Consider the following 21,360-nt stretch of genomic DNA (forward strand, 5'->3'; position numbering starts at 1 on the left):
CAACAGGAAAATGACGCTACGAGATAAATGAATGTGACTGAGGTGGAATGAATAGAAGATGACCCTTGGCATCCACAATTGTGATCCTTATCCTTGAGCTCTGCAGGAGATACTTGAAATTCATTCTGGGCTCAGCTGGGCAGAGAGAGAGTTCAAGCAGAACTTCTCAAACATTTATCAAATCACCCAGAGATCTTGTTACAAATGCAAATATTCTGCAGGGCTGGGCTGGGCTGGGGCTAAGCTTCTTCATGGTTCAGTATCTCCCTGGGGCTGCTGCTCTGACTTCAACAGATAAAATGATCTCTTGGGATGTTTCCAGCTCTAACACAACGGGATTGGTTAATTTGGCTGAGGCTTGGCACAAAGTTCATCAGACTGATGAGTAAGATCACGCTTCCCCCAGAGTGTTCTGTCACTATTTAACCAGAACTCTAGATTCCCCGTCCTATATTCACATCTTGGAGACCTTGGAAAACTAATTTTAGAGGGAACTGGGGGGCCTTGGTTAAAACCAAGGTTTTGGGCTTACTGTAAAAAAGGAAAAAAGGTCAAGGCCTCCAAACTGAAAGATGTAACATAGGAACAAGGTCCCCTTTGCGTCAACCAGGCGAGCTATTAAAGCAAACCAGGGTCTGAGTGGTGCTGCCCCTGGTGAGTTCATCCATACTGAAAGCGATGCTGCTGAAGGCACAGTGTAAGGCTTCAGGGACGTTAAATTGTAAAGAAGTTTACGTACCCTCCCTGCCTAATGCTGACAGAGATCCAGCCCTCTCAGCCCATCCTGTCCTGATGCTGCTGGTCTTCTGACCCACTGTCTTTTCATGGAGGCCTGGGGAGGGCCCTGCACAGCAGGGAGGAGGGGGCGGGCCAGAGGGGACAGCATGGCAGAGGACATCCCCTGACCACCCTGGGATCGTGCATTTGAGCTTCCGGGAGACAGTCCAGATCTAGGTGACAGATGAGAGGAGAGAATCTTAGCAAAACAGGGCCATTCTCAGAAGGAAGGGACGTCTTCCCATCGGAGTGAGCACCCCTTGTCTGATTAAATTTAAGATTTCTCAAGTTATTTTTTGGAAAAGACCTTGATGCTGGGAAAGATTGAGGGCAGGAGGAGAAGGGGGCAACCAAGGATGGTTGGATAGCATCACAGACTCAATGGACATGAGTTTGAGCAAACTCTGGGAGACAGTGAAGGACAGAGAAACCTGGAGTACTACAATCCACGGGGTTGCAAAGAGTCAGACATGATTTAGCAACTGAACAACAACAATAATATTAATCTTCTTTCATTTTAAAAATTCTTCCCTATATATTCATTATGATAATACAGTCAGGGAAAATTTAGTCTATTTCTGCACATTCAGTTCAGTTCAGTTGCTCAGTCATATCCGACTCTTTGCGACCCCATGAATCGCAGCACACCAGGCCTCCCTGTCCATCACCAACTCCCGGAGTTCACTCAAACTCACATCCATCAAGTCCATTTCTGCACATTAGCAATGAGGAAATCAAGACCCAGCCTGGACCACATAAATAGGTAACTCTCAAATAGGCCACATTTATGTACAACTTCTCTTTTTTCTTGAGTATATCTGACTTACAGTGATTCAGGTATATAGCAAAGTGATTCATTTATACATATATTAATACTTATGGGCATCAGAGAAGGACCAGATCAGCTCTCCATACATCCTAGACTTTTTACTGAAAAAGAATAATAAAACACTTAAGAAAAATTAACAAAGGGAATTCAAGACCAATACACTGAACTATGAAACATTTCTGAGAGAAATTAAATCATATCAAAACGAATGATATCAAAATGAATTCATTATAATTATTTCTTATACATAGACAGGAAAACTCAATGTTGTCAGACAGCACTTCTCCCCAAATGGATCTATAGAATCACTCTAATTCCTACCAAAATCCTAGCCATCTCTTGTAGAAATTGACAAGCTGACACTAATGGAAATGCAAAGGACCTAGAACTGTCAAAGCAATTTCGAGAAAGTCAACAGTGTGGAATGATTTACACCCCCTAGTTCAAAACTTACTACAAAGCCAAAGGAATCCAGACAAAGTTACCTTAGGAATAGACACATGGATCAACGAAGCAACAGAGAGTCCAGAAATATATATTGAAAATCTAGCCAATTCCTTCAAATATTATTTCTGAATTATTTGAACACTGAATTTGAAATCATGTCATTTACAGAAAACCCTCTTGTGCACAAATTTTCAGGGAATGTTTGACCACGGAAAAAGAGGTACAACTCAACTCGGTCAATGATAATGGTTAAGACAAACCAACAAAGTGCGAAGCTCTAAAGGCATACTAGATGTTCTGCTCATATTTCTGGAGAGAATGGGCCATTCTTTCATTCAGTAATAAGTGATTTTTATCAAACAAACATCCATCTGTGACATAAATTCTGTGCGCCTTTGTTCTGTTCCTGAGAAGACCAGGCTGGCTTAGACCCAAGAGCCTGGAGGGGAACAGCTGTCTCCCACTTAAACAACATCCTCCACACGCAGGCAGGTAGAGTTCTTTTGAACAAAAACTCTGCATAAAAACATAACTCCAAGAGATGGCCAACAAATGCCACCAAGACGGAAGTCAATAGAGTAGTCACTGTCTTTAAACTAAAAGAAAACCCCGTGCAGTAGAAATACCCAGCGTTTTTAACCAGAACTCTCTATTTTCAGTGACATCATTTCACTGCAGGAACTTGGGCGACGGTGGTGGTCAAGGCATTCAGAAACAAAAATTCCTCCAAATTTGAGCTGAGGCACACAGGTAGTAGGATTCCTCAGGTACTTCTCGTGCCTGCTTGACTACAGCTCTGGGGATTCAAGGACCACTGGCCACCACAGTGTGGAACATTCTAGAAACTCATTACATTTTTGAATATGTAAGGTTATGTGGTGTGTGTGTGTGTAGTGTGTCTGTTGTATATGTGGGGGGTGATGGGGTTGGGGATGTAGAAAGAAGAATGGCTCTTATTTTGCTGGTGGAGCTAGGAGGGAAGTCATAAGCCAAACACTGAAAAGAACTCCTAAAAATGCAAATGACTAATCCTCACCTGAGACCACAGAAGCTGTAATCCCTGGGGCTGGGGCCTCCACACTGATGTGATTAAAATCAAATGTGCAGCCCAGAGAGAAAATGTCTGTATTAACTGTACCCTCTCTGTGAGGGCTCAGGGGAGTCACCAAACAGGTGAGCTGTGTGTTTCCATGACAGAAAAGATGCCTGGAGGAGTAGATGTCACTCAACAGGAAGTTTGGTGAGGAAGCCACCAGGAGCTCAATTTCCCTGCCTGCCCATTCCTTGCCCACCACTGGGCTGCAACATGAATTTATGTGACTGGAAGCAAGCAAAATATAGACACTAATTTCCACTGGCGCTACTTGAATCTCCCAACCATTCCTCCACCATAATTTCTCACAGAGAACATTTCTTTCTAGATATGCACTTGGACTTCCTCCATCAAGAATGTCCACTCGGAATCAAAATGAGGAAAGCCGCTGAGAACAAGGACCACAGGACACATCCTGACTTGGGGCCTGGCTGGTGGAGGATCCACTACATGTTCAGTCCATGAAGCTGAGCAGGTACATGAATGGGCAAACACAGGGGGAAAAGGAGAAAAACTGACTAGAAATGACAACAATCCCACAAGAAAACATTACTCCACAGCCCAAGAAGGTATCGAGGACTTTATGCCAGCTCCCTTACAACAAGAGCAGTGGAGTTCCCAAAGACACTTCACAAGGTCATGAATATCTCGAACTCTCCCACCTCTAAACTTCTAGAGTGAACAAAAGTATTGCCACGAAGTCAGGGCAGAGGTGTAAAGAGCTGGAAAAACTAGACTGTGGAGAAAAACAAAGACAGAAACGCCGGAGCTGGAGATTTAGAAGGAAGGGGCTGAAGGATGGACAATGGGAATTTTGAGGATGGGAAAGAGTGCCCACCACTGGACAGAACAACAGGGACAGGAAGTACACCAAGTGGCAGAGAGAGTTCTGGAGACAACTACTTAAATTAGAATCCCAAAAGGCCTATCTTGAAGGCTGATTGTAAAATTCCTTCCACCTCTGGCATCCAAACAGGAATAAGGTTTCCGTCCTACTAGAAGTCCTAACTCCCTCATGTGATAGTCATCTCAACAGCCAGTGATCATCTGCAGTGTCATAAAGAGGAACAAAGGCCAAAAAATCAGGGACCTTTTAAACGTATTTAATTTTTGGCTGTACCTTAGGCACTATGGGGTTCCCTGGTAGCTCAGTGGTAAACAATCTGCCTGCAATGCAGGAGGCCTGGGTTTGATCCCTGGGTCAGGGGGACCCCCTGGAGAATGGAATGGCAACCCACTCCAGTATTCTTGCCTGGAGATTCCCAGAGACAGAGGAGTCTGGTGGGTACAGTCCATGGGGTGGCAAAGAGTCAGACACGACAGAATGACTAACACTAACACACTAGGGGCCTCAGTTCCCTGATCAGACATCAAACCCGCACCCCCTGCATTGGAAGACATAGTCTTAACCACTGGACCACCAGAGACCTTTTTAAAGGAAGAAACAAAAATGGAGAGGGACGATTTGGATAAGGAGAATACAGAAAAAAAAAAAAAAAAAGAAAGGAATGGAAGATGAAACCAAGGCGACCAAAAGAATGCCATCAACTGGGAGAAACAGGAAAAGTAGTCTTTGGAGCAGGAAAGAATTCATGTGCTGGGCCTGAGATAACAAGATAATCACTTTTGTTGAGTAAAATCCTGCCATGACAAAGAGATTAGAAGACATTTAAACGTAGGATGTACAAAAATCAGTGTTGTGGGGTGAGGTCTTCTCCTTTCTGAAGGTCGCCTCTTAACTAAACAGGATCTGCTCAACTTAAGCATCTTCTTTAACATTGTAGAGTTTCCTGAGGCTCTGGCAGGAAGTTACAGAACAATGAAACAAAATGCAGGAAATCTTTCAGGGAATGGGAAAAGATGGGCACTTCCCAGAAACACTCTGGAGCTAAATCTGACATTCCCACCAGCAAGACAGGAGGCTCTCTGGCACAAGAGCTGGAGTCACACTGCCCGCTGGGCCAGATCAGACTTCAAAGATAAGTTCAGGAATGAAGAGATGCAGGCTTCAGATGGTTGAATCAAAAAAGGGGGAGAAAAAAAAATGCACATACACGCTGAAAATAGGATCTGATGTGTCTTCACGGCATCTTTTCTGGATTAACCTCTGAAGTAAATGCTCACCTAGGCAGAAAGCTATCCACCACGCTGGTCTGGAATCTCACTGCTCCCATTGTCTATCTTCTGCCTCCAAGCAAGACATAAAATGGGAACAAGCTGTCCCAGAGAAAGCTCTCACCATCCAGCCTCCAGAAAACACTCTCGGGGGAAGGGTCTGTGCCGCGAAACGCTGGCTGTCACCCTCAGTATACAGGACGTGAAGATCCAATGAACCTAGCCGGAGTGTGGCATTTTACACTGAAATAGCCCCTGGCAGGCATGTCCCAACAGAACCCAAGTTCTTGACCTTACCTAAATTACTTCAATAAGGGAGCTTCCCCCCTCTCCCCCATTATTTTTGAAATACATTTATTTACTCAACTGTGCATGGATACACGTTAGTATTTTAGCAATAAAAAAAGTAAAAGAATTATTTGCAAGCATGGAAGTAGGCTACATACACCCTGCTAGAGAAACTGTCGCTTATCTTGTTCACCCTAACATTTCTGAGGAATATCACTAACAACTTCAGCTAAGATCTCCGAGCAGTTTTCTCTAGTTATCTCCACTTAGCTTCATACTCAGGGTGCAGGCTTAACTTTATTCCTCAAAAATTATTTTTAACAATTAACTTTTCCTGTGTCTGCTATAGGTGTTCCAGCAATAAACCAAAATTTTTAGAAAAATAAACATACTATCCATAACTTCTAATAGTATTCTTCGCAGACTTAACCTCTCTACCTCACAAATCACCTAAATGTATTTTTAAAACTTATTTATAACTCCAGGAATAGCCCATGAAGGCTACGGTGAGCAATACTTTCAAAAGGACTGCAGTGTCAAGCAATCTATCAATGAGCTATAGTTTTTAAATCCAAAAGATCTAGGAAACAAGGCTCTAATACCTTCTGTCAAAGGCCGCGTTGAAAGGGACAAGTTGGAAAGTGAAAAGTTGACAGGTGTACATGTGTATTAGTGATGCATTTAGCACCCAGCAGTGGGGATACTGAAGGAGGAGGAGAGAAGGAGGGCAGTGGAGGTGGAGATGGGAAGACTGTCTCTTGTTTTGTCAGGAAATAACTGGTACCTTCTTTATACCATTAGGAAGTGCTCAGGAGGAAGTAGGTTTTTATGAAGTAGCTCACTTTTAAGAGTTACATGAAGAGACATCTAAGGGAAGACACTCAAGAAACTAAAAATAGTAGTTGCCTCAAAAGTAGGTGACTTAACCTTTTTCTATACACCTTTTTGGTTTTGTTTTTGTTTTTTCTAATGTTGTACCACGACCATGGATTACCTATTCAAAACTATTTTTGGACATTACTTGATTCATAAATAAAGATATTAATGTCAATGTGACTCAACAAGACAGGTGGCTATTGACCACCAGGAACATTGGCAAAGCAATGTAAATGGCAACCCGCTCCAGTATTCTTGCCTAGAAACTTCCATGGACAGAGGAGCCTGGCGGGCTTTACGGAGTCACAAAGAGTCAGACATGACTGAGCAACTGAGCATATTTGCAATGGACAGACACGAAGATGGGAATAAAACAGACCCCACCCTCAGGAAGTTCAGGTCAGGGGGTGAGACCGATCAGCCAGCCACTGGCTTAGCCACCAAGATAAGGACAACAATAGCAATGAGTGGCCAGAGCACCGGCAGTCCAGGGAAGGGCATGTCATAAATACTTCAGCAATGACGGGATCAGGAAGGTTTCTGCAGGGCTTAGGCCCCAAATGGGAGGCCTGTCCAGCACTGAACATCCCATGTCACTATGACCAGGGGCACGGAGGTCCCAGGTAACGCCCCTGAGCTCTGAGCCAGTGGATCCCAGACTCCTCCTCTGGTCCCATTGGATGCTCCAATGTCATTTTTTGTGTGTGCATTATGAGGAGTTTGGGAGGCGTTAGTCCTAGCCCCATAGGGTGGTGTTTCTAGAAAAATCATGATGGTGATGGTGCTGAGGAGGGAGAGCAGGGGAGGAGGGAGAGCCAGTGGGGGAACCATCACAACATTTCATGGGAAAGACAAACAGTTCCTGAGCCTTGTCAGCAGTGGAGACAAAATAACGGAGATGGATTACACAGGTTTTCAAGAAGTCAAGTCAATAGGTCTTAACACCCAAGTGAAGGTGGATCCAGGCTGGGGAGGATGCAGTGCAGGCGCCACAGGTAGACCGTCACCATGGACCACATGCCCGTGCTACTGACATACCCAACGCTGGGCCAACATTCTCCTGTGTTACTGCATCACATCAGTGCTCTCCATCTCACAAATCGGGAAGACTGACATCCAGAGACGCCGAGAAACTTAATCAACCTCACAGCTCATCAAAGCAACAGGGCTGGTGTTTGAATTCAAGTTGACTCCAAAACCAGACTCTAAATTTGAGACTATAGCGGAGAAGTGATAGTCTATATTTGCATGTAGTCATGTCCAAAATAGTAATAATGATGCTTAGATGGTGTTTATTGAGGGCTACCCCCAGGGTCAGGCATTGTTTTAAGCACTTTTCATTCCATCATGAACAGGCTTTCCAAGGAGGCACCATGACCACGCCCATTTACAGATGGCGAAACCAAAGCACAGGGAGGTTAAGTAACCTGCCCAAGTTCCCACAGCTTATAAAGCCAAAGAGTAAAACGTGTAAAGCTTAAAGGCATATCTTGTTATTCCCCCCATAAAACTTACTGTAGATGATAATGAGTACTTACATAACTTTATGAAAGAGGTATTCTAAAATTGTAGAATTGTGTCTCAAAGATGATTACCTTGAAATAGGTGGTCATGTAAACATGTCACAATACTGGTGATTCTAAGAGTGGCGCAAAGCACCAAGGAACAGCCTGTGTTTATTTCCTATCCTTGTTGCATTTGAATTCTCCATCATGCTATATTAACTACAGATGTCTGCTCTATATTTAACGTCTGGAAAAGTGGAAGAGAAAAAAGGAATGGGCCAAAGTCTGGGATACGTAGGAGGTGGGCATTGATGTTTTCATTACACAAATCATGTTTCCAACTGCTAAAATTAGTTTTTTTTTCTTGGCCCTTACTTGGGGAATATAGTTACAGTTTTTTTTTTCTTGGCCCTTACTTGGGGAATACTTGGGGAATTCTTAGTTCTTGGGGAAGAAAAATGCACCTTTAAAAGCCATTCGTGTGCACACTTTGCTGGGCAGGCACATATATGCTCAATTTGAATACTACATCCTTTATGAGAATGAAGTAAATTTCCTCTAGTCATAGAAGAGAGTTTTTCCTTTATCCTTGGAATTGTCTACTTTTACTTAGAAAAGAAAAACAGTTCGAAACAAGATTTGATGAACTAACCTGTGAAGCAACTGTAATTCCATGTAATTGCCAGCTGTGGACTTAACATTATTGTTAGAAAGGTACCACCTAGTATTTTGCACTTCTAGGAATAGCTCACTTTACACAGGTTATTGGGTCACATATCATGAGATGTACAGTAGTTCAGTGTGTGCCTGAGCACTCAGTCGCGTCCAACTCTTTGGACCCCCATGGAGGGTAGCCTGCCAGCACCTCTGTCCATGGAATTTCCCAGGCAAGAATACTGGAGTGGTTTTCCATTCCCTCCTCCAGGGGATTTTCCCAACCCAGGGATAGAACTCTCTGTCTCCTGCATTGCCAGGGGATTCTTTACCACTGAGCCTCCAGAGAAGCTATGAAATAATAAAGGATTCTTAATAAGGGACTTCCCTGGTGGTCTAGTGGTTAAGACTTGGCCTTCCAATGCACGGGCTTCGGGTTCCAACCCTGGTTGGGGAATTAAGATCCCACATGCCTCTTGGCCAAAAAACCAAAACATAAAACATAAGCAATGTTGTAACAAATTCAAAAAAGACTTTAAAAATCGTCCACATGAAAAAAAAATCTTAAAAAAAAAAGAATTCCTAATAACCTAAAAGCTATTGGATGATTGTTCTAAATATATATATAAGTACCAGATAACTATCTCACTGATGATGCTAGTCAGAATTATTTTATTATTGTATTATGAGCTAATGATACTATTTCACTGGTCATTCATGCTATATATATGGAACCCCCAAATTGTATTTTAAAAAGTCAAACTCCCTCAAAGGCGCCTGTAAAGAGGGTGATGGTTGATAGGGTGGGGGTTGCAAATCTGGAAGGCAGTGTGACAGATTCAAAGGCCCTCCCGCTGTGGGTGGTTTTCCGTAGCATCTTAAAGCAGGAAAGCCCCACGGGGTCCCACTTTCTCCAAACACCATTCACAGCCGCCAAGGCCAAGTGCTGCGCCCGGAGAGGCGCGGAAAACATTCCGGGCATCTCCCTAGACCAGGACTTTCAATTCTTAGAACAATAAAGCTGAGTCCAGCTGCTCTCCCTCCAGCCTGTGGGAAACCAGGCTTTTCACTGTCAGCAATGCGAGAGAAAGGCGTTCAGCTTGCAGAGTCGCAGCCCGCTCTCCCGCAAGGCCGGCCCCTTTCTTTGCAGGCTAACTATGCAAATTCCCTGCATCCCTGCCCGGCCGCGCGCGGAGAGGACGCGCAGCCATTCAAAGCCCGGTCGCCCGCTCCGGTCCAGCGCGTCCCCCGCGAATGCGCCCGGGAAAGGGACAGTCCCCTGGCTGCAGGGAGCACAGCTGGGCACGAGGCCAAACACGCATCTTTCCCACGCGGGTGCTGTGCGCTCCGCCTCCCTACTTTTGACCTGTTCCTTCCTGAGTTTTGAATAACACGTGTATCTTTGGGAGTGTGCCGGGGGTCACGGGTTGCATGCATAGACGTTTTCAAGAAATATTCGTGACCTCCTAGCCAACAAGCGGCGCCCTGAAGGATTAGTCTCTGGGGAAAGCGGGGCACGAGTGTCCGCAGAAAGGGGAGGAGGGCTTCTCGTCCTCCCGGGCAGTGACAGACGCTTTGAAAGTTGGCCGCGGATCTCTGTTCTTGGCCAACCCTGCCCCGCGAGGTTGCCAGGCATCCGAGCCCGCGCTCCCTCACCTCTAAGTGACCGCGGTCTACTCTGGGCGCGGAACAGCCGGTTCGGCCACCTCGGGGCCTGCACCCAGCGTGGCTGGTAGGCGCCCGCGGCGGGTCCCCAAGCCTGCACCTCCCCGTGCGCTTCCCGCGCGCCCACCCTCCGTGAGTGGCCCGGGGACCCTCCCCCCCCCCTCCCCCGCGATTTTGCCGGGTCTCGGACCACCGGCTTTCTGCCGCCTGACGGTAAGCGTGCTCCGCGGACGCCTTTCCCATTCATTCCCCGCCCGCCTGCCCGCCGCGGCCCGGACCGACAGCCAGGCCCGCGCGGCTCTCTACTGGGGCCCCCGGGTCGCCAAGGCAGACCCGGGGACTCAGAGCCCGAGGCGCCGAGGAGGGGGCCGATTCCGTCTGGAGTGCGCCCCCACCCCTCTCCCGCCTGCCCGGCGACCTTTCCAGGGGCCGCGCGGGAGACCCATGTGTCGGATCCCCGGCCGGGGGTGAAGGCGGTATGCGCGCACCGACCTTGGCGCGGCCAGGCGTGGGGCTTTGTCCCGCAGCCCCCCGCCGCCTGGGACCCAGACGCGACCCGGGCTCACCTCTCTGCTGGCCCTGCGCGGAGACCCAGAGCAGCGAGGCCAGGAGCGCCAGCCCCGCGCCGCCGTCACGCATCTCGCCGCCGCGCTCGGGTGAAAGCCGCGACCGCGCGCGGGGACTCAGCCGAGGGCGAGACTGCGCTGCCCGCCGGCCCCTCGGACACACCCCCGCCTACCTCCGCGGCTCCCGGCCCCGCCCACCGCCCTCAGCCCGCGCGGGAGACCCTCCCCCCTCCCCGGAGACCCCTCCCAGCGGAGACCTCCCCAGATCCGGGACCCCTCCCCCCGAGACCCCTCCCCACATAGACTCTCTCCCTAAAGGCCTACCCGCCCCCTCACATAGGTCCCCTCTCTCGCACGAGGGGGAACAGCCTGAGCCATCCCCAACTCCGGGGTGAGGGTCGCCCCGCCGCCGCGAGCTCCGAGTTGGGGGGGGCAGACGGAGAAAGTGACTGGAGGAGGAGCGGGGGTGGGGGCAGATCTGCCGGCCTGGGCGGTAGATTCCGAGAAAGTATTCACCCTGCTGACCCTCACCGCCCCGCGGGGGCCGTACGGCCGACCCCGAAGCCGGGACCCCCGAGCAGCCGCCACGGAGACCGCCGCACGCGGGGCGGGGGGTCGGGCTCGCCCCCAGGATGGGACCCCTGGCTCACCGACCCGCATCTCTGGCCCCCAAGGGGTGGCCTGGGCCTCCCAGGAAGGGACTGGGGCTCGTAGCTACCAGCTTACCCCCTCTGCTGTTGGCAGAGGGTTTTGTGAAGCCTTTTCTAAAAAGGAGTAGTAATTCGCTTCCCACTTTGTCTAAAACAAGAAAGGTCGCTTGGATTTAATTATTATCATTCGCATTTGAGAAGATCTTATGGGGGAGCGGGGAGAAGGGAGTTCAGTCTTAATAGGATATCTCAACTGCTTTGTTCTTTTTTAAAAAATACATCTGGTCCCTGTTAAAGAATTTTTAATTTCCTCTGATTTTTTTTTCTATTGAAAGTATTCAATACTTTGTAGATCTTACTTTCTCACAATATAAACAGGCGAGATAAAGTAAGTGACTTATTAAGGCCCACGCTCTCATAAATGTCTTTTTTATTTTTTTGCCTGATAGGGAGATAGTTATATTTCAGTTGTGTCAATCAATGTGACAACCTTACCAATTCTAGTTTTTCTCAAGACAATTCCTTCAACGTTTAATAAATAAAATATCATTATAATATTAGCAATTATTATTACTTTTAAACATAGAAATACAGAACAAGAGAGTAGAATTTGGCCCTTTATAAAGGATGCAATATAGTTGGATGAGAAGGTAGTCAACTCAAGACTAAATTTAAAACACAGAGATTCTTAACTATTAAAGCATTGAAGTAGTAAACTATTAAGTATTTAAGTAACGAATCAGTGATTAAGTTCAGTGTTTAGCAAGTGATCAAGTATTAAGCATTTAATATTAAAAGATAGAATTATAAGTATTTCTGCACCAAAATACCTTTGCATGCACATTATACATGGGCAGATACATCTTTTTGAGTCTTAAGAGCATCCATGCTGATTAGCTGGTGTGATCTTCCCAATTCTGAAAGGCAGCAGTTAGTTTCAGGAGGTTAAGGTCTCAAAGTCAGCAAACGTCTGGTGTAGAGCCAGCCCTCAGAGTTGATTTCTGGTCCAGAGTTCTCTGACTGCTGCACTGAGACCCTGGAGGATGAACTGAAAGACAACAGCAGAATCACATCTGTACCCCCATATCCTGGGTACCTAGAAGTTCCGTCTGGACTTCAGACCCTATCTTTGAACTGCAGACAGGGAACTCGGGCTCCTGATTTAGAGAAACAAAGGGTCAGCACATTTGAGGAGTGAATAGGAAGTATCCAAAGTCACCAAGTTGGCTCAATTTGTCCCTGCTCAAAATTAAGCAAAAAGATTTCAGTGAAAGAAGAATTTCAGAAGCCACTGTAATGAACAAGCTTGGGTAAGTCTGAATAGAAAAAATGTCACAATTCCCCTTCACTACCAGTTTCCCATTCTTCAGCAAGCTTCAGTTCGGTTCAGTTGCTCAGTCGAGTCCGACTCTTTGTGACACCATGGACTGCAGCACACCAGGCTTCCCTGTCCATCACCAGCTCCCAGAGTCCACCCAAACCCATGTCCGTTGAGTCGGTGATGCTATCCAACCATCTCATCCTCCATCGTCCCCTTCTCTTCCTGCCTTCAATCTTTGCCAGCATCAGCGTCTTTTCTAGTTAGTCAGTTCTTCTCGTTGACTGGCCAAAGTATTGGAGTTTCAGCTTTAGCATCAGTCCTTCCAATGAATATTCAGGACTGATTTCCTTTAGGATGGACTGGTTTGATCTCCTTGCTGTCCAAGGGACTCTCAAGAGTCTTCTCTAACACCACAGTTCAAAAGCATCAATTCTTAGGTGCTCAGCTTTCTTTATAGTTCAACTCTCACATCCATACATGACTACTGGAAAAACTATAGCCTTGACTAGACAGACCTTTGTTGTCAAAGCAATGTCTCTGCTTTTTAATATGCTGTCTAAGTTGGTTGTAGCTTTTCTTCCAAGGAGCAAGCATCTTTTAATTTCATGGCTATAGTCACCATCTGCACTGCTCTTGGAGCCCAAAAAAGCAAAGTCTGTCACTGTTTCCACTGTTTGCCCATCTATTTGCCATGAAGTGATTGGGACCAGATGCCATGATCTTAGTTTTCTGAATGTTGAGTTTTAAGCCAACTTTTTCACTCTCCTCTTTCACTTTCATCAAAAGGCTCTTTAGCCTCTTTAGCCACTTTCATCAAGAGCTCAGCAGGCTTGGAAATATCTAAATTAGCTACAGCACCATGGAAGGTCAAGGGTGGCCTGTTCAAGGTGAAAATGATGTAAGAATGTTCATGGTTTGTGAGAAAGCAGAAATTCAGCTCAGCAAGGCACACAAAGATGCTGCCTCCAATGTCACCTGTAAATAAATGAGCAACGAAAATGCCTAAACGCTAAGCAAGAGTTAACTGGTTAATAATTTATAGTAAATCACATGAAAAACTGTTAGGTACCCATTTTTAAAGTATGAGACTTAAAAGTTACCAAAATACACTGAAAGTAATAAAAGCAAAATTCCAGTTAATATGGGAGTCCTGGTTGTAATTATATAAAATAAGCACATGTATAAACAAGATACTAGAAGGCAGGATGCAGAAGAAAATAGTTGTGTTCAGCTGATAAGAGTGCAAGGGGTTGGTGGGGGGTGGATATTGTTTGCATGATAAAGAACTTGGGCCAGCCTCAGAGACGGCTCCCATTCTTCCCCCTCACTTTCTAGAAATGATATCTTGGGCAAGTTTCCTCATCCGTAATGCAGGAATAATAATAGTTCCAACTTCATGCATTCAACACGTATTTTTTTAGTCCCTGTTAGGTACCAGGTTCTATGGCTTCACCTTTAAACAAGACAAGTTCTCATCTCTGTGGAACATTGTCTGGCAGTTAAGGCAGGGAAAAATGTAAGCTAAAATCATAAATTTAATAAGTTTATTAAAGGGTCACTGAGATAAGGAATTCGAGACCAAGCCTTGATCTGGCAGTTTGGGAAGGTTTTGCTGAGAAACTTATTCATAAGGATTCAATGAGCCAATGTCTGTCAGTTACCAGCACTCTACCTAGCTTATGGTAAATGCTCAATAAAGATGAATTATTATTTCAATTTTTCTATACTACAACTATATTTTTCAATTAAAAGAAGAAAAAACCCAGCTTGATTATGAACATTTTCAGAAACAAGAGTTCAGGCAGAGAGGGATGGGCCACATCAGAGCTTTCAAAACTGCTTGGGGGATCATGTTAAAATGCTGATTCCAGTGTAGTAGGGCTGCAGTTGGAGGCTGAATTTCTGTACCTCTAACAAACTCCTAGGTGACGCTCATGCTGCTTGCTGGTAGGCAGAGTGCACCTTGAACAGAAGTTCCTGGCTTGCTTGTCCTTGATCTTGCCTGCACATTGGAATCGATGGAGAAGTTTGAAAAGATACTAATGTTTGTTTCTATCCCCCAAGATTCAGATTCAGTTGGTACGGGGAGGAGTCTGGACTAAGGCTCTCCAGGTGAGCCCAACATGCAACAACATTGGAGACACCCTGGACTAGACTGGATGGTTCCTAGGGAGAAGATGACCTGGGTCTAGTCATGGCTGGGCATGCTGCAGGAGCCAGTCTCAGAGAAGTATGATCACAGACAAGAAGAGGAAGCGTAGCCTGGCAGATGTTTTCCTGCAAGGACAGACAGCCACGTGGCAGGAACCCAGCCAGTGATGCCCAGAACATGGGCTAGGACCGTTTCTCTGGGAGGTTGGGGTAAGCAAGGCTGTCCTTTAGTTCTAAAGGGATTGAGATCCCAGGCAGAGACTAGGACACAGAAACATCATACCGGGATCCAGGCATCAAGCTGGGGTATAAAGTGGGGGATGTGATTCTAGGAAAGAGGTAAGAGGTTGGTCACTAAAATTGGGTTAGGGTTTCAGAGTCTGGGCCAGGACAAAGCTAAAGAGGCTGAGTATAAACTAAGCTGCTTCAAGTCCCATGGCAGAAATAAGGTGATTTAGAGACTAAGCCTTCGGTAAGAGTGAGGGGTGGATGGTCCAGTAGACAGAGTAGGCAGATTAGGGATGGAGGCAGAATAGTGTCACCCCAGAGATGTTGGAGAAGTCTCTTGAGAGTCCCTTGGACTGCAAAGAGATCAAATCAGTCAATCCTAAAGGAAAACAACCCTGAACATTCATTGGAAGGACTGATGCTGAAGCTGAAGCTCCAATACTTTGCCACCTGATGCAAAGAGCCAACTCATTGGAAAAGACCCTGATGATGGAAAAGATTGAGGGCAGGAAAAGAAGGGGGCAACAGAGGATGAGATGGTTGGATGGCGTCACCAACTCAATGGACATGAGTCTGAGCAAGCTCTAGGAGATGGTGAATGACAGGGAAGCCTGGTGTGCTGCAGTCCTTAGGGTCCCAGTGTCAGATACAAGTGAGCCACTGAACAACAATAGAGATGTGCCTGTCGTGATGGCTGGGTCCTGGGAGTACGTTGTGCATGAAAAGTCTCAGATGTGATTAAGTGAGGATTTTTACAATAACTTTATTTATTCATTCATAGCCCCAAACTGGAACCAAGCCACGTGTCCATCACCAGAAGAATGGATTCTAAAATATCAAATATTTTGGGACTTCCCTGGCAGACCAGTGATTAAGGCTTCACCTACCAATGCGGGGGGTACAAGTTCGATCCCTGGTCAGGAAGTTAAGATCCCACAGGTCTCTTGGCCAAAATACCAAAACATAGAACAGAAGCAACATTTTAACAATTCAATAAAGACTTTTAAAAAATTAAAATAAAATGTTGGATGGAATGTTTGCAATGGAATAACTTGGCAATAAGACAGAATGAACCACTGACTCACGCAGCATGAAAGAATTTGAAAAATGTTCAAGCTGGTTTTAGAAAAGGCAGAAGAACCAGAGACCAAACTGCCAACATCCGCTGGATCATCGAAAAAGCAAGAGAGTTCCAGAAAAACATCTATTTCTGCTTTATTGACTATGCCAAAGCCTTTGTGTGGATCACAACAAACTGTGGAAAATTCTGATAGAGATGGGAATACCAGACCACCTGATCTGCCTCTTGAGAAACATGTATGCAGGTCAGGAAGCAACAGTTAGAACCGGACATGGAACAACAGACTGGTTCCAAATAGGAAAAGGAGTACGTCAAGGCTATATATTGTCACCCTGCTTATTTAACTTATATGCAGAGTACATCATGAGAAATGCTAGGCTGGAAGAAGCACAGGCTGGAATCAAGATTGCCGGGAGAAATATCAATAACCTCAAATATGCAGATGACACCAGCCTTATGGCAGAAAGTGAAGAGGAACTCAAAAGCCTCTTGATGAAAGTGAAAGAGGAGAGTGAAAAAGTTGGCTTAAAGCTCAACATTCAGAAAACATAAGATCATGGCATCCAGTCCCATCATTTCATGGCAAATAGCTGGGGAAACAGTGGAAACAGTGTCAGACTTTATTTTTCTGGGCTCCAAAATCACTGCAGATGGTGATTGCAGCCATGAAATTAAAAGATGCTTACTCCTTGGGAGGAAAGTTATTACCAACCTAGACAGCATATTAAAAAGCAGAGATATTGCTTTGTCAACAAAGGTCTATCTAGTCAAGGCTATGGTTTTTCCAGTAGTCATGTATGGATGTGAGAGTTGGACTAGAAAGAAGGCTGAATGCTGAAGAATTGATGCTTTTGAATTGTGGTGTTGGAGAAGACTCTTGAGAGTCCCTTGGACTGCAAGGAGATCCAACCAGTCCATTCTAAAGGAGATTAGTCCTGGGTGTTCATTGGTAGGACTGATGCTAAAGCTGAAACTCCAATACTTTGGCCACCTGATACAAAGAGCTGATTCATTTAAAAAGACCCTGATGCTGGGAAAGATTGAAGGGAGGAGGAGAAGGGGACAACAGAGGATGAGATGGTTGGATGGCATCACCGACTCAATGGACATGGGTTTAGGTGGACTCCGGGAGTTGGTGATGGACAGGGAGGCCTGGCCCTGCTGCGGTTCATGGGGTCACAAAGAGTCGGACACGACTGAGCGACTGAACTGAACTGATACTAAGTGAAAGAAGCCAGACACAAAAGAGTCAATTTCTGTGACATTTATCAACAGACAAAACTAATCAAAGGAAAACAATGGTTGCCTATGGAGAGAGTAAAGATTGACTGGAAAAAGACAAAAAAGGAGTCTGTGGTCATAGAAATGTTCTGTATCCTGATTGGCATGTTGGTTTTATGGCTACAAACCTCTACCAAAATTCATTCTGTTATGCAGATTTAGGATCCATGCATTTCTCTGTATAAATAAGGATCTTGAGATGAGGCGATTTTTATCAATTTTTCTGGCTGAGCCCAGAGTAGTCCCAGAAGTCCTTGTGAGTGAAATAGCGGGGACAAGGGAGTCAGAGAAATTCAGTGTGACAGAAACCCACTCTGCCAAAGATGACTTTGAAAGACAGGGGAATGGGACCATGAGTCCAGGAATTCGAGAGGCTTTGAGAGGCTGGAATACTTTCTAGAGGCTCCAAATCTTTGGCCACCTGATGCGAAGGGCTGACTCACTAGAAAAGACCCTGATGCTGGGAAAGATTGAAGGCAAAAGGAGACGGGGACAACAGAGGATGAGATGGTTCGATAGCATCACTGGATCAATGGACACGAGTTTGGGCAAACTTCGGGAGAAGGTCAGTGCTTTAACAGTTTCTTAAAACACAGTGTTTTAAATTTGCAAATCTGAGTTTTCAAAGCATGACTTAAAAAATACATTTAAATAGACTTTTCACAGCAATCTCATACACAAAAAATCATGGTTAAAAATAAAAATACAGGAACAAATACCAGTTCCCACATTTACTTGACTGAGTGAGCTTTGGGACATTAGTTAAGTTTCTTGACCTTTGTCTCCTCATCTGTAAAATGGGGACATGTGGAAGACCTACATCAAAAGATGAGAAGCAAGGTTCTTAGCAGAGTGCCCAGTATCAAGTAAGTATCCAATAATTATTTTCTTCAATTACTGTGTTAACCACCATCATCAGAAGATTAGGAAGCAATGTTGTGCAGCTGTTGTCATGAAGATGGGCCAGTTTGTCAGCACAGGTTTATAAAAGGCCGTTGGACACACGTGAAGAGATAAACCATTCTTTATCTTCTTATTTACATGGAAGACACAGAGATGACTCCAAGGGGAAAGGCAAGCTAGAAGAAAATATCTTCCTGAAAGCCAAGTAGTAGAAAGACATTAATGGAAAATAGTGACCAGTACAGCAAAACCCAAAGAGAATCTGTTTTTCAAAAAATTTGGCAGAGCATTGGTCATTAGAGAACTTTGCAAGTATCTTTTTTCCCTCACAGAGGAAGAGGAAGCCAAATTGGTGTGGGGGGTGTCTGGGAGACAGCTGTTCACAAGGACATGTAAACAACATTTGTCCCCCAGACTCCGCGGGATGTCTTTGCCTGCTGGATATTTGTAACAACAAAACCTCCAACAGGAAAGTTAGATTTGGAAATCAAGGTTAGCAGCACACGTGACTTGGTAAAGCTGGACACAAATTATCTGAAAATTAGGAAATAGATGTCCGTTTCTTGTAAAATGTATTTTATTGCAGTATAGTTGGTTTACAATGTTGTGTTAATTTCTGCTATATAGCACAGTGACTCAGTTATACATGTAGATATATTCTTTTTCATATTCTTTTCCCTTATGTCTTATCACAGGATGTTGAGTATTGTTCCCTGTCCTGTACAGTAAGATTTTGTTTATCCATCCTGTATGTAATAATTTTCATCAGGAAACATTGTTTATGAAGATACTTGTCATGTGTCATTTTCATCTGCCCTAGTTTGGGAGAAGATGCTTATAAACCATCACCGTTATGTTGCTTCCTTCTGTTTTTATTAAGTTCTCCTCCTGTTCACCCCATGTGGAGGCAGATATTCTTGAATATTCTGCACTTTCCATTCCCAAAGCCTTTCTTTTCTCCTTGTTTACCCCCAGATCCTCATCTTTGCTCATTTTGTCACAACCCCTACATACCTTTCATCAGGAAGCCAGTGGATAGTCAAATGACTTAAGACACCTTGCAGTGATCTGGCAGCAGAGACGATCTTCACATTTAGGAAGATGCCGATACTAAGAAATAGGATTTGTGGTGAAACAGATATTATCCTTCCATTAAAAGATCCTTTATAGAATTCAGGAAGTAGTTAATTCTGGTCACTGTAGTAGTTAATTCAATGCCGTATACTAATTAGAATTGTGTTTCTGGACAACATGAGCTATTTGACTCTGGGACAGATTACTTACCTTCTCTGAGCCTCAGTGTTTCTTCTCTGTAAAATCTGGAAATCAATATAGACCACCAGACATAATTACTACCTATAATGACAGCAATAGTAATAACAGCTACCAGGTGTTAAAGAATCTTGAAAGGAGACATTACATCTGTGTTCACAGGTGTTATGCTTCAATTTCTGTTCTAGGACTGCATCATGGCCGCTGAACAAGACTGGAGAACTACACCGACCAGGATCTCTTCAACCCATGCCCACAGTCATTAAAGTTGACCTTCAGAATTGCCCAGCAATCTCAGGACCTGCTGGAAACTGTTCACATCCCACTGACTGATCCCATCTTTTCAGGGCTCAGCTGCATTTCCCTCTGGCTAGGATGCCCATCATCTCTGCCTTTTTCCTCTCGTTGAACTCCTAGCCATCCTTCAAGACCCAACTCAAACATCCCCTCCCGCAGGTAGCCTTCTGTGATTGCTTCAGTGCTTGCAGACTGATTGCTCCTTTGTGCCACCAACGTACTTTGTAATGCAATCTCCATTTTAACGGATCTGTGAATTTTATTAACTTATTTTTCACATTAAACAATGAATTCTTGCCCCTCTTGTTTTATTTTCTCTTAACACTTGCCATAGTGTCTGAAATTAAACAAATACTTGTTGAAAATGACAATGATGTTGATGCATTCAACACTATGTAATAATGCTGGTGCAGTTCTTGCATTATTCTGACATGTCATATAAACCACCTCAAAGTTTTCTAAACATCCCCAGGTGGCAAAAGGCAATGTGAGCTACTAGGGCTAAAAGAGCTCTCAGTTACAAGCAATGCAAGCTGACTCTGGCCACCTTAAAGAAGGCAAGGTACTTGGGCAGATATTTGTGGGGTGGGAAGAGTGGGGGTCACAGAATCCATAGGAACCTGGAGGACAAGGCTTGGAGGATGCGTGGGAACCTAGAGAACTCCAGATGCTTGGCCACAGGCCCAAGGTCAAGACCACCGACCTGAACAGAACAGCTGACACCAACTGCAGCACAAGAGGCGTCTGACCTTCAGCTGCTCGCTCCATCTTTGTTTCACCAGCTCATCTTCCAAAACCTGGGGAACCAATCATGAACTGAGCTTACATCCTGTGCCCAGGGTCATGGTGGAAGAGGCACGGACCTTTTTCTTAGGAGTTTTGACTGATGAGAAATAGAAGACAAATGAGCAAGACGGAGAATTCCTCCTGCTTCTCTCCACCAGCCCCTGCAGGAGGCCCCGGAGTCCTCTTCTCTGCTCGGATAAGCCTGGCATTCAGATGCCTTCCAAGCCCCCCACCTGACCCCCGTGAGCTCCTCTGGTTCATCCAGAGCAGAATCAGCATTTCATGCCTTACTCTTCTATGTCACATCTCCCCCTTCTCTCTGCATTCTCCTCTTCTCTGTTGCCATGGATTTCACCTCTCAAATAGAGCATCAGCGTTTTAATCTTTGCCTCCCAATCTGTGCCTGAGATGCTAGCTCAGAACACTTGGAGAGAAGTGGGAAGTCAGTTTGGTTGCTGCATTGAGTCCACAGTGTGTAGGAAGAAACCCAGGTGAGGAATTTGATCTTGAAGCAGAAGTGATGAGAAGGAATTATAGATTCTTAATCAGAGAAACAAGAGTGAAGTCTTACTTAG

The 21,360-nt window shown here is 45.2% G+C and overlaps 1 protein-coding gene and 1 long non-coding RNA gene across 4 annotated transcripts in view; one reads left to right on the forward strand and one right to left on the reverse strand.

The window, feature by feature from the left end:
• LAMA1 (laminin subunit alpha 1) overlaps positions 1-11,490 on the reverse strand; it is a 125,687-nt gene extending 114,197 nt beyond the window's left edge. For 2 of the 3 annotated variants that reach the window (XM_024984605.2, XM_024984604.2), the window contains exon 1: positions 10,816-10,954. In XM_024984605.2, coding sequence (XP_024840373.1) covers positions 10,816-10,888 — 73 coding nt within the window. In that variant the 5' untranslated portion in view covers positions 10,889-10,954. Of the gene's footprint in view, positions 1-10,815; positions 10,955-11,465 lie in introns of those variants that run through there. The other variant, XM_024984606.1, reaches the window with a different exon arrangement.
• Positions 9,332-20,295, forward strand: LOC101904673 (uncharacterized). Its single transcript, XR_001494995.3, has 3 exons — positions 9,332-10,462; positions 14,851-15,147; positions 19,891-20,295. It is a non-coding gene; the product is annotated as an uncharacterized lncRNA (long non-coding RNA).
• Positions 20,296-21,360: the final 1,065 nt, after the last annotated feature.

The sequence above is a fragment of the Bos taurus genome, chromosome 24 (genome assembly GCF_002263795.3).
Source record: "Bos taurus isolate L1 Dominette 01449 registration number 42190680 breed Hereford chromosome 24, ARS-UCD2.0, whole genome shotgun sequence".
NCBI lineage: Eukaryota > Metazoa > Chordata > Mammalia > Artiodactyla > Bovidae > Bos > Bos taurus.